This window comes from Platalea leucorodia (genome assembly GCF_965183815.1).
Source record: "Platalea leucorodia genome assembly, chromosome: 3".
In the NCBI taxonomy this organism is placed as follows: Eukaryota; Metazoa; Chordata; class Aves; order Pelecaniformes; family Threskiornithidae; genus Platalea; species Platalea leucorodia.
The window spans coordinates 32,607,895-32,634,155 of NC_138825.1; the positions used below are offsets into that span (position 1 = coordinate 32,607,895).

The 26,261-nt window shown below is 37.9% G+C and overlaps 1 protein-coding gene across 2 annotated transcripts in view; it reads right to left on the reverse strand.

Annotated features, from left to right (window-relative positions):
- The window catches only part of BABAM2 (BRISC and BRCA1 A complex member 2), a 173,908-nt gene that overhangs the window by 42,355 nt on the left and 105,292 nt on the right, over positions 1-26,261 (reverse strand). For both annotated transcript variants that reach the window (XR_014227553.1, XM_082305426.1), the window contains exon 8: positions 654-753. Coding sequence is in view for 1 of the 2 variants with exons in the window: in XM_082305426.1 (XP_082161552.1) it covers positions 654-753 (100 nt within the window). In the remaining variant the exon portion in view is untranslated. The remainder of the gene's footprint in view (positions 1-653; positions 754-26,261) is intronic.

Consider the following 26,261-nt stretch of genomic DNA (forward strand, 5'->3'; position numbering starts at 1 on the left):
TAGGAGGTCTGTAATAGGCAGATTCCTAGATGTTGGTCCCTAAGTTTTCTTTTGAAAATTACACTTCAATAATGGAGAAGCTTTCAAAATACTATACTCACTCTTTTTTGTTTAAACAGTAAGCTAACTGGAACACAACCTTTTCAGCAATGTTAAGTAGCTATTACTGTATAAACATCCGAATAGACTGCTGATTCAGTTCATTTGGATGAAACATCTGAGAAGAAAATCACTGAAAGTACTCAAAGCCTACAATGACGACTATGGTATGGGAATTTAGATATCTTCCAACGGGAAAAATAATATGCAAATGACACATTTGTATTTACTAGCAAAACTGTACGCTGCAATGCAGTGATGTATGATACAATAACATTTTATCCTAAATTGTAACATGTCACAATGAGAAAAATCCACTCTAGGATCTGAACCCAAACACGCTTGTTCACCTAAAAGAGTCATTATATTCAATGCCCTGCATAGGTGCTCAACGCTTATCAAGAAGGTATTCTTTGTGTAGTTCACCTTAAGTATGCCCTGCTTGGACTACCTCGCAGAAGAAAAACCATGTCTATGGAAATGCTATAGTGTGTTACTGCAATACAGTACAGCACATAAGGGAAAGGAAAATGGAGTTCTCTTTACTAACTTACCTTGTTTGTTAGCAGCTGGCATACTTGGGGTACATAGTCGATAAGACAACCTCCACCAGGAAAGGCTGGGATGTGAAGGGCAGATGATCCTCCAAGCGCACTAAAAACAGAAGTTAATTTAACAGTACATTACACGTACAGTCTCTGGGATTTGAAAGTGATTTCTACACTGTCCTCTTTCCCTGTGCTTAAAGTCAGAGGGTCATGGTGAGGAAGTGTATTTTATACTGTGGCGATATAAAAAGTATTGAGTGATACTATCTATAAAAACAGGTTATACCATGGTCCACTGTAATTAAACTAATCAAGAATATCACTAACACAAAGCACTCTCTCAGGAAATAGCTTTTTCATTGTAAACAGTTCTGTTTCTTAGCCCTCATCAATAAGATGTGGAGCACTGTAGTTAAGATATCTTGTTATTGTGGGAGGAGAGGACTTTGAGTCTTGAATTATTCAAAAAGCCACCTTCAGTCAAATCAGCTAAGAATAAGCAAAATAATTTGGACTGAGGAGTAATAGATGGCTAGATGCAAATGTCAGTCCTGCCATCTACTCCAGTTTTGAGCCTCCCAGTACAACACAGATGTTAACCTACTAGATCAAAGGGGCAGTGGGCCAGAAAGATTACTAGGTACACAACGTAAGGGTGCGGTGTTGAAAGAAATGGGTTTGTTCAGTCTTAAGAGAACACTGGGGAGGGAGGATATTGAAGAGGGGCGTTGAAGGCATACTGTTATTGAAGGCATATTGATGCCTTCAATTATCTAATGGAAAAATATAGAGCCAGAGTTTTCTCCGAAGTGCACAGTAACAGGATTAAAGGCAATGCAGACATGTTGCAATGAAGGAAGTTCTGGTTAGCTATTAGGAAAAACGTTTTCACAACGAGAGTAACCAAATACTGGAAGACAGGCCCACAGGGGTTGGGGAATCTCTGTCCTCAGAGGTGCTCAAAGCTCAGCTGAACAACTGCCATGAGCATGCTGACCTAAGCTGGCCCTGCTCTGAGGAGGGGCTTGGCCAGATAACCTCCAGAGGTTCTCTCCAGTCTACATTGTTTTAAGATTATATTCCCTGATTCTATGATTTTGTTCATCCCCAGAAGGAAATAATACAAACAAAGATGTTAACTCTGTCCATGCACAGACTGGAAATCTGAATGGTAGGAAGCCACAGAGATGTATTTAGGCACCTTAATCAATTGCCTTTATCATAGGATGGAAGACTGAAGCATGCCTGCTATTGCTGAGGATAATGGCTTCTTTGGTGTGGAATGATCTAGCACTTTTTTTTAAAATCAGGTTGTATAAGGCAACAACCAGCAAAAGTCCATACTACTTTCTTTCAGCAGTATTGACCTAAGTCTTTCCTATAGTCTTTTACCAATCCAAAGGGATATGAATTTGCATTACACACTGTGGCTTATATAATTCACTATGCATCCAGAACCTTGTTGGGTACAATTAAAGAGCTTCAAAAGCTAAGCTACTTTGTGGCCTCCTGTTTACACGCTGTTTCCATGAAAGATTACACTGGCTGGAAAGAAAATTCTTCTCTGCAAAATAAGGCTCTTATTCTCCAACGGGACCTGCCCTTTTATTTTCCTCAGTACTTGATAAGATATCACTTTGGTAGGCATAAAGGTCTACAGTCGTACATGCCTTTGAAGGAACAGAGCCTACATAAATCAAAAAAAACCAAACTCATAATGAGGTATATGGAAATCTGCTACTCAGGCAAAACAGTCTGGGTTCAGCAGACTGTTCACCACATGGAACAGTTCTGCAGGTCTGGATTTTGCATATGCAATGATGAAAAAAGAAAGCCTTGAGTACACCACAGCTACATAAAAAAACAAACAAACTTTTCCAGCAGAAGTAAGACTTGAACAAGATTTTCTTTTTTTTTTTTTTCCTCTAAACCAAATTCAGTTTCCTTGCTGCTACCCCCCTTACTAAAATTACTTACACAGGAATATAATTTTGCTACTTGTGGATGTTAAAAACTGTCAAGCATGACTACTAGACTATTATGAAGTTGGAACATTTCTGAAACAGCAGTTTGCTCTTAGGAAATTGAAAGTATACTGGGTCCATCAGTCTTTAAAGTTGGAGAATGAAAGTCTTGTCCCTCCTGGTATGTTACAAGTGGGTTGTGAACCTTACTTTAAGACCCTGGCTTTCAGTTCATTAAACTCCTTAAATGCTTATGTAAATATATCCATAAAAGCCTCCAATCTCATACACAGAGCAAATGGTACTGCCCGTTTTGCATCCTGCCTTGCCTCATTTGCAACCAAGTCCAAGTTCCCCCTCAGCATGGAGATACCACTGGAGATGCTCAGATGACTACAACAGGAATTACAGGCTCCTCTCTCGGTTACAACAGCATGCATGAAGTTAGGAATAATCTCTTAACAGATTTCACATGGAAAAAAGCTTCCACTCCTATATCATCAGCTTCTAATACATCTTCCAGACTGAATTATTATGATTTGTGAATAAGGGCTTCCCATTTTACCTGTATCCATCTTTTGAAAGTAGTCATCCATAAAAACTTGTTGACATAATTCTCAAATGAAAAACAGACTGCTACGAGGTGTGGTTTCTGAGAAAGAGGTCCCTCCACAGAAAGAAGGCTGGAATTTCTAGTATAATTATCCTCTGAAAACAGAATAAAGCTCTACAATATGTAATTTATGTTCTGTACAAATAATTATGGGTAGGGAAAATTAAGAGTGGACAGGCATCTTTGTTCCCTCTCCTGGGTCAGAGAATCTGCTTATTAAAATATTTTAATAAAATACTCCATTTGCACAGGACCTTGCCTCTGACCATCTCAAAACTTTGTATAAACATTCAGCAATTAAGGTTCATCTGCCTTATGAAACTGATATTTATCTTTTATTTTTAAACACGTAAGGAAACTATTGCTCAGAATTTGATCTGACTATGCTGTACTATGTCTCTGTCGTGCCAAAGGAACATATTTGCAGTACCTCACAATCATGAGACAGGGCAAGAGGCTATAAGTCTTCCTTTGACCCTATAATAAACCTGCAGTTGAAGAAAGAAGTGACTTATTCAACGTCAAATAAGAAGGACCTGTAAAAGATGCAAGGAAACATGTAAAATGGAGAAAATTAAGCAAGGGAATTTCAGCATGCAGCTCAGTATCTAATGCTGCTTTTTGAGGTCCCTCAAAGCCCAATCAAAAGAAAGTGTGTAAAACAAAAAATGCGATAAAAGCCTTTTATAGTCAAGGACATTCTACTTGCCAAGAGATTTCACCAGCACAAGCTAAAGATTCCTGCACGTCAAACCTGCTTTCTAGATAGCTGAGCCTCTTGAAACATAGATCTTATATACCTCTGTTTGTGATTAAGCTTTCCTTCCTGGTATCACTGTTATACACCCCTCACAAATACAACACATTTTTATACCCAGGAACAAAAACAACTCTAACATCACAGTATCAGGTTTGGGGATATTCATTTTATCAACACGACCAAAAAACCAAACCAAAAACCATCAAGAGATATGACAAGGAAGTTATTTGGTTTTAAACACAAACTAATATTGCTCCCCCACAGCTACCAGAGTAAGTCTAGTTTCAGCACAACCAATTGAATTGTGTTTGATTTTTACACATTTTTTTCCAGCAACCTGTTACTACTTTTTAAAGGCTAAGATTCTAACAGATTCTGATAGTGGCTTTCTATAATTATCATAATTCATGAAGCAACAGTTATAGTGGATGCTATTTCATTAGGACTGGTATTGGATGAAGATAAATACGTGGCAGATCTACCTATCTATGAGATAAGGTTGCATGAACGTGTTGGAACACAAAGAAAAAAAGATCTGTTGGCCTCAGCATTTTATTCACTTGCTGTTACTCTAAACCTACTCAGCTCTGCAAACCAACTTCATACACCTCATTTTAAGACGGACCAGAGACTCCTTTGCAGCAAGTTCCTGCCTTCCTGGGTTTCTAGAGTGTCAGACACAATGCGGTGCTGATCCATGGTCTGTGAATTAAACTGGATTTTGCGAGGAACTTGCTACTGAATTCAACAAGAGCAGCAGTCAGCCTGCATTAATAGCAGTTTTGTTCTGCAACATGCTGAAATACAAGTGCAGAGCGTGTAGCTGGAGTATGTTTACATTTCTGCTGTTGACTGGTGCATTCCAAGTGACTTGCTTTGTATGTCTCTCAATGGATCTATTTATTCAAGCCTGCATACAAAACGCAAAATTCTTTCCCATTTCTTGATAGCTTATAATTACATTAAAATGTCTTTCTCAAGAAATGATCCTTCAAAAAAAAAAAAAGGCATAGTATTAATTCACAGGTTTACAGAAGTGATTGTTTTTGTTCTTGAGTATTTATGTGTAAAGAACCAGTTATTTCCCCTTCCTTAAAAACATCACTTCACTAAAGAAGAAGGGTGCTTCCAAGTCCCAAGCTCAGAAGACTAGGTGCTTTGGCAAGAAAGACTTAGAGGCACAAAGGAAGATGCTCCTACTCCCATCCCTACTCTACCCCCTTCCCTACACCTCTCCCCATGCTCTCTTGGGCCTGTCTAGTTCCTCTAAACCCCTTTCATTCACCCCACCTCTTCCCTGCAACCCATTTTGCTTCCCCCTTTCTCCCAGCAGAAAAATGCAGGTTTCTCTACATTGCTGGGAAACTTTTGAACTGAGTCTGAAAGACGAGGATTATTTCAGACTACCCCCTTACATCTTGCAGGGTCCCACAAAAAGAAAAATATTACAGTTTATAAAGTTACGTGCTAACACAGGTTACGGTACTACAGTTAAGCACCCGTACACACGTAATACTGTCGATATATTTTGCTTTCTCTCTCTCTCTCTCTCTCTCTCTCACCTGTTACCATTCCCCATCTCCCAGAATTGTGTAAGCTTTTCTTTGAAAGAATTATCACAAAGAAAAGAACATCTACGGAAAAGTTTCGTGCTCTTAAAAGGAGCTACCTTGCACAATGGCAGTTATTTTTGCTCCAAGGGAGGAAAGAGTAAAAAACATGTATTTGGGAAGGAGGTCCAGCACTGTAAGAAGAATCACACTTATCCCTGAATACAGTGTGAACATAGCATTAAAGAGCTTTATACCAAAAGAAAGTGGTACGTAATACCGATTGCACTCAACAATGTTCCTAATCCAATGTATTCTTTCTGCAAAACCCACATGAAGTAGCGAAATGACAATTTCAATGATTGTGAACAATACAGTTGAAGATTCATCTAGCTTTGAAAATGTAAATAAACAAAAAACTTGCCTCTGCATGGAAAGACTTTTTATACCAGTTTAAAATAACTAAGAGCTTTTCTCTCAGCGTGGCCAATGTTAAAACATGTTTAAATCTACGTACTAGTGATGGAAAGTAGACTTTAGACTTTATAGACCATAGCCCTTGCTTTTACCAGGATACACCCTTCTTAACTCTCTGTAAGTTTGCACCTGCCTTATTTTGAAACCGAAGCACACTGCAGACCTACATAAGCATTTAAAGGGTTTATTACTCATGATGGCTATACGCAAGAGTAGCCTGAAGCATGTGGAAAGAAATTCCCTTCTTTTTGCTCTTTTTTCCTGTTTTGAGACTCATGTTATGGGCTTTGATCTCCTTCCCCGTTCTCCTTCTCCTTTGTTGCTGAAGTAAATAGTTGACTTTTTTTTTTTTTCTTTTGCAGTTTCATCACTTTAGGACATTACACCATTTGGCACAGGAGACACAAGGAACCACATCAAATAAAAGCACGTGACCACAAAAGCTGCCTTACCAACCATGATCCCAGATTTACTGTCAGGTTACCATTTTTCAGACTTGCTCGACCATAACCAAATCCTCCCTATCACACAAACAATGTGGTGCTTGGCAGAGGCCTTGGGATAGTGCTTCCATCAGCAATACAGAGCTTAACAGTAAAATAACAGAACATTGCTCTTGTTACTGAAAAATTGGTTGGTCTAGGTTTGTGACAGTGTTTTCTCCCCTTTCTAGTGATACTCAATTTAAAGCAAACATAATTAACATATTGCTTGTCCACTCAAATCTACTACAAGGTAAAGTGTGTCCAAAAAAAAAAGTTCACATTCTATTTTTAAAGAAAAAAATTTTACTTATAATTATCTCTACTTCAACATTGGTAAAATGGAAGTGTATGTTTTCAACTAACAGATATAATCTGAGGTATCTACCTTGTTAAGTGCACAGAAAAAAAATACAATCACAAATAGTCCTAGAGGGAAAACTATGCCAAGCCTACTTATTTGGAGATAGAATCCCAGTCAAACTCAGACTAAGAATCTGGCCATTAGAGCTGAAAGGGTAATACCATCTTTTTTTTTCCTTGACCTACTAGAGGTTCAGGGTAAATACCTCTGAGCTCCTCCTGACTAGTGACTGGGGAAAAAAAAGAAATAATCACTGTAAAAAGCAAATACTAAAACCACTTGCTGAGCTTTATTTGCAGCTCTTCTGCTGACTTCATATGTTCTAGCAAGTTATTGCAACCAGTCTGCTTCTCTGCCCACCTACAATGTCCAGATGTTTATACTGAAGGACACCAAAGTTTAATAATATTCATAGAATAGTATAAAAGCTGTGGGATGAAGTAATCCGTAAGTGCTAATGAATACTGCTTTGTTTGAATTATTCCAACTTCTGTATTCTGCTGCAGGTAAAACTGTCAAAAAAAGCAGTTTTCTGTAATGTATTTCACATTTTAGACAAAGTGGCTATACCAAGGAAAGATTTACCTTAGCTGTACAGATTCTGGGTTCTAGCAGACTTTATCCTAACAGACTTACACACAAACTATGGCTTGGCTGATCCAATATTGAAAGAATAATAGGGATAGGAGCTCTGTCCCCAGGATTCTCCTCCTCGTTGATGAAAAAAAACCAAACAAACAAAAAACCCAACCAAAACCCAAAAAAACCCCCCAAGAACAGAGATGAATAGATAGCTAACCCTATAATTAAATTAGAATACATTTCTTCCCTTCTCTGACCAGAATCAGAGCTGGAAGGAGAAAGAACAGATACCCTTGCAGTGAAAAGCTTTTCTTACTGCTACTTGAGAGTGTAAGTGTGAAAAAGCTAGTATTTCCTCTGTATCAGATAAATCATGACTGAAGGGATTTTTCCTTTGCTTAATGGGTCTTTATACGCAGAAAGGTTCTGCATAAAGAGGACTAAAAGGCTTCCACTGGCGTGTCGAACGAGTGAAAACCTGGGCTGCCAGCGATGGAAAAGGGAGCTCTCCACCGTTCTCAGGCCTCGTGTTCTCTGAAGAAACAAAACCACATGAGGATAACATTTACTATGCAGCTGATCGGACACTTCATGTTGCAGTAGCATGCGGTATAAAAGCACTCTGCCTACAACAGTTATCACACTGCTTTCTTGTCTGGGCAAGGGGACTCACTTTTATAAACTAATCCAAAGCTTACAACAGACACCCTGGGCAGGCAGGCAGCCAGCAGAATCGATTGCCCTCTGGGAACTCCATCATACCTCAAGGCACAAGCTTCAGGAAAGGTTCAAGCAAGTGCAACAGAAATTATCAGCAAGGCTTCAATGTGTGCAGCGGTTTAAAATACAGGTTAACTTAACCGGTGCCAACAATACCACTCTCTAATACTGCACAGTGCACAAATTTTGGTCACTTATTCGTTCTGACAATATAAAATCCAAGTGACAAGTATAAAAGCAATACATTTCAAACTGATCCAAAGTATTAAAAAAACCCTCATGCTTAAATAGATATAATTATTTTTCATAATACAGTATGAACAGGTTCAAAAAGCAAAAGTTCCACAGGCTATAAAGAGTGTGATTCTCTCTTATAAGGCTTGAAAATGCTGACAAAGGTTGCTTTTGTGTTGCAACTTACTATGTTTAAGCCCCCCTTAATTTTATACCAAAAAAACCCAATAGCAAGGTGTATTACAAATTTAACATGCTCAGTCATTCAAGGCAGTTTTGTTTTGGCAAGGTTGCAAATAATAATGAGAAATGCATAACAAATGACATAAGAACCGAATTTAAAGACGCTTTTTATGATGTCTAAAAAGTAGATTTTTTTTCCTCCCTCCAAAAAAATGTATTAGTTACTAATACTAATTCTCCATCAGCACAGTATTATTTAAGAAAAACAGTTATAACAAGACCTGAACAAGTTGCTAGATGCCTCACAGTTTAAACAGGAGGGCACGGTTCCTGTCCTGAAGAACTATTTCACACTCCACAACACAGTGTGGAACCGAAAAGCAGGGAATGAACAACAGGGGATGAAGAGCATGGATTGCAGCAAGGAGACTTAAGACTTAAACACTTACCATGGAGAAATATATATTTCCAAAGCATTTTGCTTATTTCTTAAAGGAACCTTGGCAGCAAATTAAGAGAAATCTGAATGAGAAGTGAAGAAAAGCTGAAGAAGAGTTTCACAGAGAATTAAATGCAATGAGGCAATAGCCCAAAAAACCCCCAATGAACAACCAAAAAAAGTTGTAGGAAAGCAATCCAGACAAAAGCAGGAAATATCACTGAATAAAAAGAAGTACAGATAAGAAATACAGGCAGATAAGAAAAAAAAAAAAAAAAAGAGAACACTACGCAGTTCTATTTTGGTTTTCCTTCCAAAGAAGTTAAAAAAGCAGTATGTGAAGATTAAAGAAATTATTCAAGGTGCCAGGAGAAAGACTATGTAGCCTAAGCTATTGCAATTGTCTTCTGTATGGATCTCAGGAAGAAGAGCAAGTGTGAAAGAGGCTGGAGACTTGTCACAACTAAGGCAGAACAAGATTTTGGCTCAAGAAAGATTGAACTGTAACCTAATTACAATACTACTTCATCCCGCACTGATTTGAGATGTCAACACAAACCCAGGAACTTGTTTAAAATGATGCACTATTCCCATTTCTCCTTCACATGGACTGTAAAGAAGGAAAAGTTGAGTCTATTAGCTGGAATTTTACTTTTCAATTTCCTGTTCTTCAGAAATGTATTTTTAATGGCATTACCTGTTTTGCAGATACATGTATAACCACCATAACTGTGAATATATTGAGGGCCTTCTAAGCGGCAAGTAAAAAAATACTGGGCACTGGCTCTTTTGCTTCAAGGGAAAAATGTATTGACTTGAAGTGCTGTCTCAGAGGAACTAAAAATGGCTTACATGTAGCATGAAGATAGGATCTGGGAATTATAAACATTTGCATAAGGAAGAAAAAGAAAACTAGAGCACTGGTATGCTGTGAGCAGTGTTTTCCTCTGAAACAGTAGGACTCAATAAATTAATGAAAGGATTGAGGATTTATTTATGTTGAGGATCACTGGAAATTCCTCTGTACTGAAGCCTGGGTGGTATGTTACATAGTGCTTGTTGTCGTTTAAGATACTGATTTGCTCTTTTATAATCCACTCTGCTGTAGTGACGGAGATCTCCCAAACAATCCCACTGAACAGAATATTTATCACAAATCCATGTGAATCTTCTCTTATTATCCATCCATAAAGTGGGTAACATAAATGAATAACTGTTCTAAGATAGTATCAGTTATATTTACAAACATATGCCCTATATACCTGTAATTTCTTATCAATCTTCCAGCATGCATTCAATAACATCCAGCTTACTGTATTATGACTGTTCACATGGCAGGTAATTTTCTAGTACTTGTACTAAGCCCAGCTAACCAGCAGTGTCTTTACCATGAAGCAGAAACATGAGTCTCAAAAAACTGTACAACTCCATTGCCTTCCTTGCCTACTGTTCTCACCTTTTTCAGCAGAACAAGTAATTTCCTATAGCTTGGAGGCTTTTACGTTTTATGATTGCACTTGCTTATACTGTTCCTTATTTTATTTACGTTCCCTGATCTACTAGTCAAATTACAGTAATTATCTCTTGTTGTTAATCTTTTCCTGATATTGCTTAATGTCTAATACTACCAGTGATACAGTCATTTTGTAAGCGCACTATTTTTTGCCTTTGTGCTAAAATAGTGCTGTGTTGTAGACTTCTCCCACATAATGAAATTTTTTCTGTTCTCCTCAGGCCAGACAGTAATCCTTATTTGTGGATCTACTGGTAGCAACATTTTGTGTAAGAAACGTCCTGTCCCCTGCATCACATTTAATTAGCTTACGTGAAGAATGAAAAATGCAGAGTACTGAAAGGATAAGAAATCTTACAGAAAAATTTCCAAAATGAAATGAGAGCAACATGCTGCAAAACTTCTGGATATGAAGTTGAGCATTTGGGTCATCGATAAGAATGCCTGAGGGAGGCAGAAAGTTAGAGGAGAAAAATGTTTTTCTTTCATACATCTGGCTTCTGACGTTGATTTCCACGTGTATGCAGCATGATTAAGGGGCATTCTTGCTCAGATCTTGAAATTGGCTTTATCTTATGTTCACAAACTATGTGGAATGCTACAAGTCTGGTCTGGTGCTCCCGCTGAATGCTCCAAGAGGCCTAGTGAGCTCAGGTTTTATGTAAGCCAAATATGTTCACATGTGGACGCAAGGCAAGAGAACATAAGTTTTTCATGTAAACACAGCCACCGTGGTTTGACAAGCTAATAAGAACCATGTTAAACCCTTACTCGTTTAACAAGATGATACGAATCTGCTGGGATGGTTTTTACGGCCCCTTTCAGAATCTTTACCACAGGCATTTGGGTAAGTGTGTTTTGTTCCTATGAACATAAATAATTCAATATTCATCCTAATATATTCTCTTCAAAACGGAGGGAAGCAGAGCTATGCATCACATCGCACAAAGGCAGACTTTGGGAATAATTCTCAGCAGAAAATGCTGGTGCTTTGAAACCCTGGTTTACATCAGAGGTAACAAAGGTTCCTTCTGTAACAAGGCAAACACAGGTCTGGTTTTAAAACAAAAAAGGCAAGGAAGAAAATAAAACCATAGGTTTTCATTGTGTTAAAATCAAAGCAGGGACCCCAGACACGCACAAGAAACTGGAATTTTCGTAATTTGAAACTTAAGAGAAGCGCTTAGTTGGTCAAAAGGTGAATACAGGTGTTCCCAGGATTTTGCTTTTACTGATGCCTGGATTTTGTTCATGGAGCAGTTTCGTTACGGCACGTGCTGCAAGACAAAGACTGGAGCGAAAATCCTTTTCACAAATATTCCCCTTTTTGCTAGAACAGGTTATGAATGTGTGCAGTGCACATACAGACATCAGTCAGGCCCGAGTCAAATGTACACAACTTGTATCCCACAGGCTTCCTTTAATGCAGGCCCTCTTTCCCTTAGAAACTGCAAATACTTACATCGTCACTGAAAGACAAAAATTGCAACTCTCCATTAGTATCCCTTATCACCTTTTAAGGGTTTGATTAACGTTATTTAATGCTTAAGGGCTTGAGTGCATTTGCAAGTTGAGTGCTTAGATAATAGAGTGGCCTGCACGGTATCTGCAAGTAGATATATTTACAAATAAATATCAGTTGCTTTGATAAACTAGCCTTTTTAGTTGTTCTGTCTTTTAATAACACTGAAGATATTAGGATTCTACACCTAGAATAGCTTCCTGAATTAAGTCTTTTCTTTTTGGAAAGCCTTATTGAGGCTCTTGAGTCCTACAGATATGGGGGGGGAGGGGGAGAAAGAAAATGTTACACTACCTCAAGCACTAATCAGAGTTTTCAATAAGAATAACGAAGGAATGGATTAAAATACGAAATAGCATGAAACTTGCTTTCCGGCTCCCTCACTCTTAAAATATTAGAAAGCAGTATCTCTCTTTGTTTTCTTTCCCAAGTAGTTCTTCCCTCTATCCCTTCAAAAATCAAAACGACCAACTAATTTTTGTATCTGGTAATAAATGCATCAGCTATGCCAGTGTAAAACCAATACTGCTACAAATACACTCTAGAAAGATAACTATAAAAGGTAAAATAAGTAATTGAATGAGGCACATTCTATGAACTAAACTTAGAATTCACAAGAGATGAGAACTACTTTAAAGAAACCTTTCTGTCAATGGTGGCTTTACCACTGCTCAATAGAGATTTATTTACCAAGATAAATTGGGTAACAAATCCCATTATATTCACGCTTGTTTGCTCCAATTTTCTGACACTTGAGACTTCTAGTTTATAGGCTGATAATCACTCAATCTGATGAAGACTATGACGTCTTGCCAGCATTTGTATGTGTTCTTTTACAAAGTTCTTCCACAAAGGAATATGTTTTTCTCCCCCCCCCTCCCCTTTTTTTAAACTTCTGTGTTGTATGCAATGATCTCCTAAAAATATCAGCTTTCAATTGACTTGACATTTAAATGAATTCTAACAGAACTCTTCCTTCATTCAAATCACTTCAACGATTTAGCAACTTTTCACACATTATACAATATATGGGACAAAATTTTTCACTTATTAAATCACAAGTGGAGTGGCTGCTAACACTGTCCTATGTGTGCCCATGATTAAGAAGCTGATATAATTATCTTGTATGGCTAAATAACAGAATGTGGTTTTAATACTTAATCTAATTTAATGTATCAACATGTTACAGAACAGGCATTTATTCCCAAGATGAAAATATTCTAATTTTTGGCTGAGAATGTTTATATTCTAATTGAATTTGTCTGTTTCTACCAGCAACAAATATTAGCACAGTGTTTAAATCTTCTGTGTTATCCACGCGTATGTTTGGATATCCTGTACTTTTATTTCTTTGAAGTACTTTAAAGTTTGATTTCTTTAAAGTCTTTAAGAAAGAGGCTATGCTACCAAACTTTGATTTTCCTCACCACCTCCATCCCTGTCACTGAATGACACGACTGGCAACCTCCAGCTTGTACGATGAACTTTCAAAGTTGTGGTAATGCCATTTGATAAATAACCATAACTACAAAACAAGCTACAGTAATATATTTAAATTGTACAAACTAAAATTGATTGTTTCCTCTTCAAGATCTCTTCTTCACGTGTGCATGCTTAAAGTTTATGATCTTCTACTTCAATGTCAGGTCAGTACACTGCACTGCAAGCCACAAATTCTGTGTTTTAACTCAATTCTGCCACCAGTTTCTGGGGTAAATTAAGAGGAAACAGCCATGGCCATTCTTTCCCAGCCTTTGCAGACTAGAGAAATACATACTTACAGAGGTCGTGCTAGCAAAAAACCCAAACATCACCTGACCTCTGCAAAGCAATTGCAAAATGAAAAATGCCTTACAAATGACAGCACCCCCTACTTTCAGTTTAAATCAGAAGGCTACACCTCTTCATGAAATAACTCGTAACTAATGTTTGCTATTTTCCTGGGATAATCCAGTGCAAATCTGACATTCTTCTTTAAGCCAGAAAAGACACATGGCTAAGAGTGACAGAAAAAACATGGAGTATAAGAAGATTATTTAAAAATAAAAGCATTGAAGTAGACTACATCTCTCGTTAAAAGAACTTTCACCCTACAGGATGTAAAGTATTTTAACAACACATAATACAATTTGTGTATAGTGCAGAGACTGCTTCAAATCCATTCATATACGATCTGTGATACAATTTATGTCAGGGAATGAATACTATTATATGCTAATAAAAGCAAAGAATTCATGACTACTTCAGAAGCTGAGTATGACCAGAATTTCTCAAGGAGTTCCTCAGCATCTTTCAAGGTGAAGTTTACTATTGAGTCATTTCAGTTTATTCTTCCTTCCATCAGCTAATAACGTCACAGTGTCAACAAAATCCCTTGGATACTAGCTGCTAATTCAAGTTACCCATTTTGTCACTTTACAAAAATTTAAAGGAGAGGTCGCACACTGTCTACACTATCTATCTGTAATTGCAGAAGCACATGATTTCGGACCTAGACAACTTTGCAAGCTTTTTTTACTGTGAAGATTTGTCACTCACAAAAGTTAATTTTGAATTGACTAAAGAATGTAAAAAATGAAACCTTCGGTATTATTTAAATTTATAAATAGTATTTTAGAATTCTAGTTTACCTGCTAACCCCGGGGCAGGAATAGCTGATTTAGGGCTTCTACATACTTAGGTTATTATTTTGTTGTAAAGACTGAAGTTCTCAGAAATCATATGCTCTTTGCTTTTTCTTTTGTTTCCTGTCTTCAACATACAGGCCATCATTGGATGTTTTTAAGTGAATTATAATGAATGTGTTAGCTTATGAAGATTTTAGGTCTGCTGCAAAGTTGGAATAAAAAAGAAAATAACAAACTGACCCTACAAGAACAAAAAAAATACAGTTCTGAATTTAAATCTAAACTTTCCTGTATATAGCCTCTGTTCATTGGGCTTCCTTCTTCCAAATGCCTGGAGGCCTTGCCTTTAATAACTACTACTATAGTTAGTGTTTCTTCGGCTACTGGTCAACTTTAATTTTCCTTAAAAATTGCAGTGGTTACACTGACACCAGAGAAATCTTACTCATCTCCCTCTTTCAGATTTTCCATCTTTCACTAAGAGCTTAGGGTGACGATGCACTTGCAGGATACTATACATGCTCAATTTCACTTCAGATTAAGAATGAGCCATAGGGTTTAAAAAAAGCAGCTGTTTTGTAATGCAAATGAGGGAATGATATATTTGATCCTCTTCTACTTAGGTAAATTCTTATCCAACTTGGTTTAAAATAAAAATGTGCTTAGAACCATAGGATTTGGATCTATTGTACCTAATATATTCTCATGCTGAAAAAGAAAGCAATAGTGAGATAGGGTCTTTACAAAAAATTATCTAATTCTGACTTCAGGAAGGGGAGCAAATCCAAGAATTGCTCTTATTTGGTCCTTTTTCTTTAAATACATTGGTTCAAATTTGGCCTTTGTATATACTGGATACAATGCACTACATACAGATTTCAGTTATTATAACCTTGAACACGTAAATCCTTATCTGAATGTCTATTTGAATTTGGCGATAAAATGAGATATTGCCTTTACCCACATAACTACCTCATCTGTATGAACCTCAGACACACGTTCATATACAAAATGCATAATAGTAAGTCAAATAACAGGTTTTTTTTCTTTTTCTAAAAACCCCAAAAGAATCACAATTTCAAAGTTCTAGTTCCCACATCAACAGTAATTTGGTCCTTCTCTGCACAGGTACTGTAACAACAGCATGTTACCAATGTTAATGCCATACCAATATACGGGCATGACCTACTAAAGGTTGATGAATTACTTCTTTATATTGCATGAGTTTTATGTGTGTAAACATCAGTTATAATATTCCAAGGATGTAATCTCTGTATTTCGTTTATTCCTGAATACCTGCCAGTCAATGTTTACCTATCTGTACTTGCTTATATCAGGACTATTCACAGCATAAATAACAAGGAAGTTCATGGGTAGCACAGTAACAAAGTTTGGTTTCCAATGGACTTCTACACTGCATCGAATTGACTTTTTAAGAGTTGTGTTAAAGCCACAGCACGGCATGAGTTCACTCTTTATTAAACATCAGAGAAACCACACAGGAAAGATGTCCTAAATGCCTTTGCCAAAGGAAAAGCTTCAAACGGCGTTAATGCCTTGTAAGACATCAGAGAATACATTCAGGATACAATTCTTGACTGAAGAGAAGGGATTTCTTCTGATGTTTAGTAAGGCACAAATTCTGACTGAAGCACTGCCTAGGATTAGAATATTCATAATTTGTTTCTCCCATATTGACTCTCTGTTCACAGAATACAGTTACGCAGGGGCTTCAGCCTTTCCTTCAGGTGGCAGTAGCAGAATCTGCCTCTTCTGAGTGGTTATATTAATGAAACTATAGGAACTTCATATTTTCAAGACTTCTAGCCTCCTGCCAATTTTTTTTGAAATTGGCCAGCAGGCTCAAAAAATGTTTGTAGGGCAGAAATGACAGATACCTGTATGCACAAACAACATGATCATACTAATTTTATAGGAAAGAAAGTTAATTTTCTTAGGAAGCCAGATTAAAAAATAACCACAGTTTCCCACCACACAAAGTATCTAAGGAAGAATTATGATTCCACTGAAGTCCTTGGCAGAGCTTACCAGTGGGAACGGAGCCAAGACCTCACCCTCAGCCTGTGCAGAAAACAGCGATTCCAAAAAAACCACCCCCAAAACCAACCCCATTGATTAACCTAAAAGCTTAAATAAAAAAAAGTGAAAAACAACTGTTTAAATTCACATTGCACATGCAATTCAGAAAGATTAACAGTTCTTCTTCAGACCCTTCCTGAATAAGAACAAGCATAGGAAACTTCATCCCATTAGGTAAATCATTTGTCAAAACCACTGTTGTGAGAGCTTCTACAAATGCCTTCTTAACCACAACCCCAAGACTGCTAATACAATACTAGTAATCTACTTTCTTCACCATTAGGGCACACAGGTGCATACTCAAAAGAATAAGTTCATATAAAGTTCTGTAAACCTGAGGTGCCAGTGGAGGGTATAACTCGACACTGTCACAAAAAAAAATATTGATGCCTCTGAGGGAGGGAAATCTGAATGGGGAAGACAAATATGCTAGTCCTACGGAACCTTCAAAACAGTACTCATTTGAAGCAGCTATCTCATATGGAAAACCTCAGTCCACAACTGAAAAATTTCTAAATAAAAGAAACAAAAGAAAAATACTTATAATGGAAAACATGAGGCAATTTCCAACTGCAGCAAATTTCAAAGGTTCTTAGCTCTCCCAGCTTCCAGCTTTACTGGAAAGCAGGAGTTGCTTAATACCACTGAAAATATCTGACAAATGCCTTTTAGTCTAAGTTTAGAGATATGACCTTTTTTTTCCCCCAGCGCTCCGAAGCAGGAATCTATTAGTCTTTATAGTTCAGTGTTGGACATGTTATGTATTTACGAATCTCTTCTTGGGCAGTATCTACACTGTAAAATTTAAAAGTGTCCATCAGCTAGTTTTACCTTTTTTTTTTTTTTTTTTTTTTTGAGCTGGGAGCTTGTATTAGAGAAAAAGCTCTGGTGGTTTCTGGTAGTTTCACAGTAAGTTTACTAGTCTTGCTCAGTGTGTGGGAAAAGAAGGTGAATGAATCAACGCAGGGAAAAGAATGGTCAAAATACCAGAGGGTGATAAAAACTTGCCTATGTTCACTGGGTACAGCAGAAAATATGGAAGTTTTACCACCATTTCTTAAGTTAGAAAAGGTTTTTGTATGCTGCCCATCTCCTCCAGTTTGAATTTAAAAAATAATACAAAATGCATGTGTCAAGGAAGGTCCTGTTTTTTCCAGAAACCAGTTCTCCTCATGTATTATCCAACCCCAGTGCTATCTAAAAAATATCGTACAACCAAAGAGCTATGGTACTGTAGCTGTTCTTGTTTCTTCCACCATTTGACTTTTCAGAAAACTCTGAGCAGAAAAGGAAAAAAAGTCAGGAACCTTCTCTCAGACAGTTCTGCCTAGCAAGATTTTCTAGTAAAAGCTACTCACCCTTTGATTTGCTACTGATTTATTGTAAAACAACTGCCTGTTACACAAGGATAGTTAGATCTTGCAGGACAAAACCCCTCCAGCACAAAGCAGAAATGCTGCTGTTCACATGTATTTGAACTGTTACAACAACTCTCAACACTTTAAATTGTTTCCATTCTGGTGAGTGCACAGGATACTCCTGAACCTAGTTCTACTACTCACTTTTTTTTAAACTTCCCTTTAGTTTCTCACAAGGATGCTCAAAGACGGGTCATCCCTTGTTGGAGTCAATGCAGGTCATCTCAAGCACTGTGCTGTCTGTCGCACAGATGACGGGCACCGCAAGGGAAAACTACCTGGAAATTTAACATTAACAAACAGTATCCTAAGAGCCACCCGTATCCAGAGAACCACCACCGGTGTTTTTAAGCACAGCAAAGATAAGTGTTTCCACTCAGAGAAAACCAAGTTAGAGGTGGTGGCCATGGAAATGACAAATACATGATGAAAGCTGGGTTTTGTTTCTGCGAGGACTTCCCCAAGTTTTAGGCAAATGGGTAATGTCCTCATTTCAGAACCTCCCTCCCAGCACATACGTGTACATAAGAACTACGTAAAAGCTATACTGGTTGCTTCGCAGTTAGGGGTAGTCCTGTCTCACACACCTACTGCAGCTCTTTGAAAGAGTCACTAAGAAGTATGAGTAAATAATTAGCTCTAACAGCAGAGTTAAGTCAGCAACGGGTTCAGTAGTGACTTGCGTTGTTCAAAATGTTCATAAATGACCTGGCAAACAGGTGAGCTGCCAGGTGGCAGTCCAGGGACGACATGTTATTGAGGGTAATTAAGACAAGTTCCAACCATGAAGAGGGCTTTGAAGCAGAAGAACTGGATGATAGCAAGAAATAGGAGATTTAACACAGACAAATATGAAGTGATGCAAGTGGAAAAAACAATCCTAACTGAAAATATAAAATGATGGACACCAAGCTGAATATTCACCTGATCTCGGGGTTATGACTGACGGTTCAGTAAAAAGGTCAGTTCAGCACCAAATAAAAAGTCAAAACAAAAAGCAGTATGGGATTATGAGGAAAGAAGTAGAGAGTCGTCTGCAGGATAACTCGGTCTGAAAAGCAGAAAATGAGGGCAGGAGTATGACTGAGAACGCTAACATGATGAGTGATGTGGAAAATGTGAGTAAGCATTGACTAGTTGCTGTCTCTTCCAATACAAGTGTAGGGGTCAGCACTACACCAAGCTAACAGGAGCTAGGTTCAAAACCAAAAGGAGATAGATCTTCATGCGAGATGTAGTGGAGCTGTGAAATTCCCTGTTGCAGTATGTTCAAAGGGTAGCCTGGACAAGTCCATGGAAGAGAAACTCATAGAATCATAGAATCATTAAGATTGGAAAAGACCCTTAAGATCATAGAGTCCAACCGTTAACCTATCACTGCCAAGTCCATCACTATACCATGTCCTCAAGCACCACATCTATCCATTCTTTAAATACCTCCAGGGATGGAGACTCAACCACTTCCCTGGGCAGCCTGTTCCAGTGCCTGACTACCCTTTCGGTGAAGAAGTTTTTCCTAATATCCAACCTAAACTTCCCCTGGTGCAGCTTGAGGCCGTTTCCTCTCATCCTATCACTCGTTACTAGGGAGAAGAGACTGACCCTCACCTCGCTACAACCTCCTTTCAGGTAGTTGTAGAGAGCAATAAGGTCTCCCCTCAGCCTCCTCTTCTCCAGACTAAACAACCCCAGCTCCCTCAGCCACTCCTCATAAGACTTGTGCTCCAGACCCTTCACCAACTTCGTTGCCCTTCTCTGGACACGCAGTTCAGTCAGGATTACTGAATAAACATGAATCAAAGTCCCTGAGCCACCAATGGCTTAGGGCTGGAGAACTATTAGGGCAAAACGTCATACGTGCTAGCCTTGTTTCTATAAACTTTGCTATCATTTTGCACATGCATGTGATTTTCTAGTTGGGCAACATATTTAGATGCTACTGCAAGTTAGTGTACAGTGGTAAATTTTAATCACAAACACATATCTCTCTATTAACATAAAAAAATTAAAAGGATTGTCACAGTATTATATGATTAAAATCAATACTAATTGTTTAAATGATGGGGTTTGCTTAAAAATGCAATGAAATTGGTAGTAAGTATAACCTGAACTAAGGGGGAAAAAGGCAGAACTTTAGAACGGTTATATTTTCTTTTCCTCCAGAGAAGGTTTTAAAGCAACTAATTTTGTGATCAGCAAAATGAAAGGTGGTATACCTTCAAAGAGCTTTAGATTTGACAAAAAGAATGAAACACTGAAATAAATAGAGATCCTCCTTTGAATACCTCAATAGCTTTGCAAAAATGACCTGACTTGTCTGACATGAACTCAGGCTGGGTGGAACATCTGGAAAAGCACCCTGTCTGAAGGTATAGGACCCTGCCCTCTTCTACAAGTGATATGCCAAGGATCATGATGATGTTTTTAAAAATGCACAGCTCTGCAAAATGTACTGTGCTAGCTTCCCCACCCCAGCTTAAGATACAATCCCACTGACAATATCAACAGTTGCCTAACATTACATTTCACATACCACCGCGACTTGGATGGCATGTGCTTGTTTGAAAGAGAATCTGAAATACTAACAGTTACAGATGAGGTTTAAGAGGAGAGTGAAGGAAGTAAACTGAGAATCGAGGTTACAAAACGGCTCTATTCATTCCTCTGTGGGGATGAAACAGTACGAACAAAACAACCAAACCTCAAACACCATTTACTTTGGGAAACAGAGTATGTCAAACTTCTCAGAGTAGGTGGAGTCAAATAAGGACACAGCTGGCCTAAAGACACCCCCAGCAAACTCCTGTGCACAGTGATATCGCTGCATACAGGTATGGCTGGCTGCAAGATCGCAAGAGGGGAGGGCAAGCAAATCACATCCCCCAAACACAGCGGTGATTTAGGGATGCACTTATACACTAGTGAAGATCCACTTACAGGCAATGCTGGAGTTGTGATTAAAAGTCTTATAGCAATCACAAACATTGCTGCTAAGGCCTCTTACATGAACAAATTTTGTAATTAGCCAATGCTGCTGCCTGATTCTATTTGTGTGCTCTTTGTTTTCAAGCCACTGCAGTATATAGTAGAGATGTGGGTGACGAAAGATACAGCTAGCTCTGTTTAACCTTTTTGGGGAGGTGAGGTGAGGGGAGAAGGAGGGAAGACAAGTTACACACATTTTACTTGACGTAATGTTCTTCTCCTTTGTTTGCTCTTTGGGAGAATTATAAAGGAAATGAATTGATAGTCAAGGTATTTTTATTAATGGGAACTTGAAGTGAAAATATTAGCAAGTACAACTAGACAGACCAATTTATTTGAGGTTCTGCAAATTAGCACGCCTCAATATTGTCCCCAAAACAGTTTTCCATAGGGCAGCAACAACAAAAGCATCTTCATATGAGCCCTCCAAACTTGGGATAAAAGCCCACAGGAATCCCCTCTAAGCATGGGACGTAAATTCAGTAGCTATGGTCAAAGTCAGTCCTTGGCTGTTTCACCAGGAATTCAAACAAGATTTGTCAGAATTATAGCATGGAAAAGACTATCAGACCCAAGACCTGACTATGAGGAATTAAAAGACAACCAACTCACTTCCCAGTTGCCATTCAGTTTCTTTGCTACATTAAAATCAGATAAAAATCGATCATTAATAGATTTCCCGGCCTTCTCTTTCTTACTAACTTGCTGCTATCCCTGAACACTGTAAAAGGTTGGGGAACTGATGCTGTCTTGTAAGACACAGCAAAAGCCCCAGCAGTAAATTATCAGAAATTTCCTACTGTGGAAGAAAATAGGCTGTATATTTAAGCACAAACAACTTCAGAAAAAAAGAATACCAAAGGAAAAAAAAGGGCACTTTAAGTTTACAATAAAGAAAACATCTGAAGGTTGATATTATTCTTGAATTGTGTAAGTCAGAGGCAAGGGGGTTCACCATCTGAGGCACTTTAGATTTGCACTTACCATGAAATCCCGTGCTGAAAAGTTCAAGGAACAAAAGCAGAAGCGGTCGAGAAGAATGGAACTACCTCATTCTTTTACGAGAGGCAAGTTTCCTGAAAAATTGTGTTGCCTGTTTGCAGCACCTGAGCTACACAACCAAAGACACACTTCTCAAACATAAAGGAAATAGAAATGATTTGCATCTCTGTTCTGACTGATGTGACAGAGTAGCTTTTTGTTAGAAATTAGTGATTGCAATACTGAAGAGACTGGAGGTCATTGTTATATACATCACAAACTCCTCAAGTACTGCATACTAATATCTAGATTATTCCTTGTAACTAACTCATCACTTTCTGTTCTCCAAGTCTGCCAAAGAAGTGCCATGCAACTGTTACCAATTGATTTAGCGTATCCATAAGTTTCTAATACGATTGGTAACCTAAATATTTTCAGAGCATGAAAGACAAAACTGATTGGGGGAAACTCTAATTTTCAGCTTTCAACTTGACAATACATGAAAAATAGTATCTGAAATGCACAGATTTATTGCCTAGTTAGTGACTTCAAATTCCATGTATTACTTGTGAGGAAAAAAGATGACACACAGGTCTTTACATGTCAAACTTACACTCTTATGGTTTGTGTAACACCTGCTCCAAATTCCTTTCTCTTTGGAGACCTACTTTGGAAAGTGACCTATCTAAAGCTGTGGTCAGTAGTTGGAAAAGCTATCTATCCTTCAAGGAACCATGTATTTATTCAGTGTCTAATTAGTGTCAACCTGAAGAACATTTATGCAAACTTGGTCAGGACTAAAAATAACTAATTGTAGCTCATCTAGCCAAATGCTGGGAAAGGTTGGAATTTATGTCCAATACATGGTCTGATTTTTTCTAACTTTGCAAGAAGAAATAAAAATGCAGCACATGTAAAAGCAAGGGAAGTCTGGAGAATGGCTGACTACAAACTATTATTTATCAAGTCCAAAACTCAGGGTAGATGTTTCAAGATCCCAAAGATACAAGAATTCTTTTAACTTAACATTTCATACTTTGCCTTGAAAACCCAGCACTGTACTATGTGTCTACCAGGGAATCCCCAGAATTGCTCAGTTCTACTGGACAATCTTCAGGACCAGGCATTTTCATCTTTCCTTCAATGTAAATCTACATTAAAGGGGAGATGAAACACAGGCAACTTCAAAGGAAGGAGGAGAGGGAGAATAAAAGAGCAAAAGCTCCTGGTTAGAAAAAAAAGAACTATATTTTAAAAATTTATTTCTATTAGTTAAAAGAACAAGGAAGAGACTTCTGGGCAAGGCCTGGCAAGACAAGAGGATTATGCTACTTGAAGAAAGTGACAGAGAAGACAGAGATTCAGGAATGCCCCCAGAGTAGCAGCTTTGAGAATCTGGGGTGTGAAAGGGAAGGTGAAAGGAAGTGGGGGGAAGGAGGGAAGGGAAAGGTTACTGGAGACACTGGAGAAATTAGGGAAGCACTTGAATATTAAAAATACACTCATAAGATATAGTTTATGTTTTTTTTTGGTTTTTTTTTATTTGTAACTTCACTTACAGTTTTATTTAAAAAACGCCAACAAACCCTTTGTGTTACTTTGTATACTTTTTTCCCCCTCTTTCATATGGTACTAAGAGCTACCCAAATGAAACAGGTATTTCTCCTCCAACAGTTAATTCAAATAAGTACTATACTTTAACAAATCTTTTGGATACTTTTAACATAAAACAGAGTTTAAAATAGCCACAGTTGCGACATTTCAAGAATCAGTTTGGGGGACCGGTATCCTAAATAAGGTGAAAGTCTCTTTAGCAGGTACCATATCAAGACTGCCCAGACACGGGAGTAGTTCCAAGGGACCAAATTAATTTCCAAAAGATGTTTGTCTTTTTCCTTCCTAAGAATTTAGGCCTCACATTGTATGTACAAAATTATAAGCTGAGCTTATAAAGGCCTACCACAGCATTCTGAAGAGAACTAAAGTCAATTTAATGCTATGTTGTAGGTATAAGAAATGACAATAAGCCAAGTCCTTGAACATCATCATCTTAATTTCAGAATTGCTCTTTCCCAAAAGCCCCCTATGAGTTCCTGTAACAGAACTTCACCCTCCCAAGAGCTAGCTATTATTGTCATTTCAACACAAGTACAAAGGAACAGAAAAGTAAATTTAAGGTACAGATTGATGTTTCCCATGTATTCAATTTAATGGTACAACCCAAAATACAGATCCTACCACCCAAAATATGCTACTTGAGCTTTTTGCAAGGTTATGATAAAGGGACAATTTGAGGTCATTGCCCCTAGCAACACACAATAACAAACATGACTTTCCCCGTACAGCACTGATTTTATGATTAAATAAATTTATCAAAAAACACTTTTTTCTTTATTATAATACCCAACTGATAAGCAAACCAATTCTACTTCACAGCTCCATTCCAGGTGTGAATGAACACAATGACTGGAAAGCTTATGCTTCCTTGAACTAATTACTTATTTCCAAGAAAAGGCAGTTTGGGAGACTGAAAATGCCACACAAGCAAAAACGAAATCCCCCACAGTCAATATACTGGAAGCCGTCTCTGAATCATCATTGCCCATCAAGTTTCCAGATACCCTTTCTGACCTCCTTTAGCAGAATCCCTATCTGCCAAGCCTGAAAACGGGAAACAGGCTCTCCTTTTGTCCTTTAGGATTCAAGAGTTATTTACCTATCTATTTGCTGGTATAATAAAATCAAAATCTGGGTTGAGAAACTTACCACACGACCAACTTTATAAGATTACTACGGAGGCTAGCAACAGTTTCTATGTTATTAATCCAATCAGACAGGTTTATGCCTGTCATCTTTGCCCAGATCTGAACTCCTGTTGCCCAAGAGAATAGAAATTGGTGATGCAGGAAGAAATGCTTAACTGTACAGTATTATTTGCTTGTGGCTCAGCAAGCAGTTAACCACATATGTGAAGCTCTGCCAAGATGTCCTCCTACAACAAAGGAACTTTAAGGGCGAAAAAAAATAAAATCAAGAGAACACAAACACAATCAGTAATTGGCAGATTTTGGGTGGAACACTATTTACCTACTATTCGTTCTTAAAATAGAATCCAGTATTTTTACAGCGTTTTAGGACTGAATTAAATGAAAAGACCTTTTCTGCTTGCCTTAACATACAATTATAATCAGCTTGCCAACTGCAGTATCTATTTATCTCTACGTTACTGAGATATTCTGGCAGGGGTCAAGGCTCAAAAATATACTGAACTATTAAAAATGTCTTTTTCATGGTGGAAAGAAATGTACTTCTGCACGTACTGAATTTTTTATTTCATTTTCTTTAGAGCACACCGCTCAAATGACAACAGTGGAGATGCTAGAGGAACCTGTATCACATGTCAGTGCACCTAAATGAGTATAGCCTCAAGACAGCCTATATAGCTAAGGCAGGGCAGTGATTAAGGAGGATCACTAAGTGGGGAAGGCATTTTAGGCACAAAATTTGACTATAAAACAAAGAGGCCGCATTTCTAAGCCTAGCAACATTTATCTGGTACAGACTGAGATTATCAAAGGGAGTCTCTATTTGGTTCTCGTTTCCTAATCATGAAATCTTTCTGACACACATGGATACCGCACATCCTGACAATATTTGATACTAACTTATCCCAGAAGGGTACCAAGAAGATAAACACATTGAAGTTTGTGAAAAACTTACAGATATTCAGATTAAAAGACAGCAAAACATTTTATCCATGGAATAGCACTAAGAAAATTGTGTATACTGTATTCCTTGCATCATTTCAAATCAAGCCTGGACAAAACGTGTAAAGATTTAACAAAAAATCCCTGCTGGTACGGTTGTAACTGACACATTTGAGGGATGTTCTGTTGTCAAAAATAAGAAAAATAGAATGTTTGTATTTTAAACACAAGCCACAGTTGCCAATTTGACCACCTCAGAAATGTGAGTTCTTCAGTCCCCAAAAGAACAGTGAGAGGTTACTGCTGTAGAAGACTTTCCCACAAATCTTCCCGGTTTCATTCTGCTGCTTAAGAAAATAACTTCATGTCACCAGGTATTAAAGGACTGTGCAC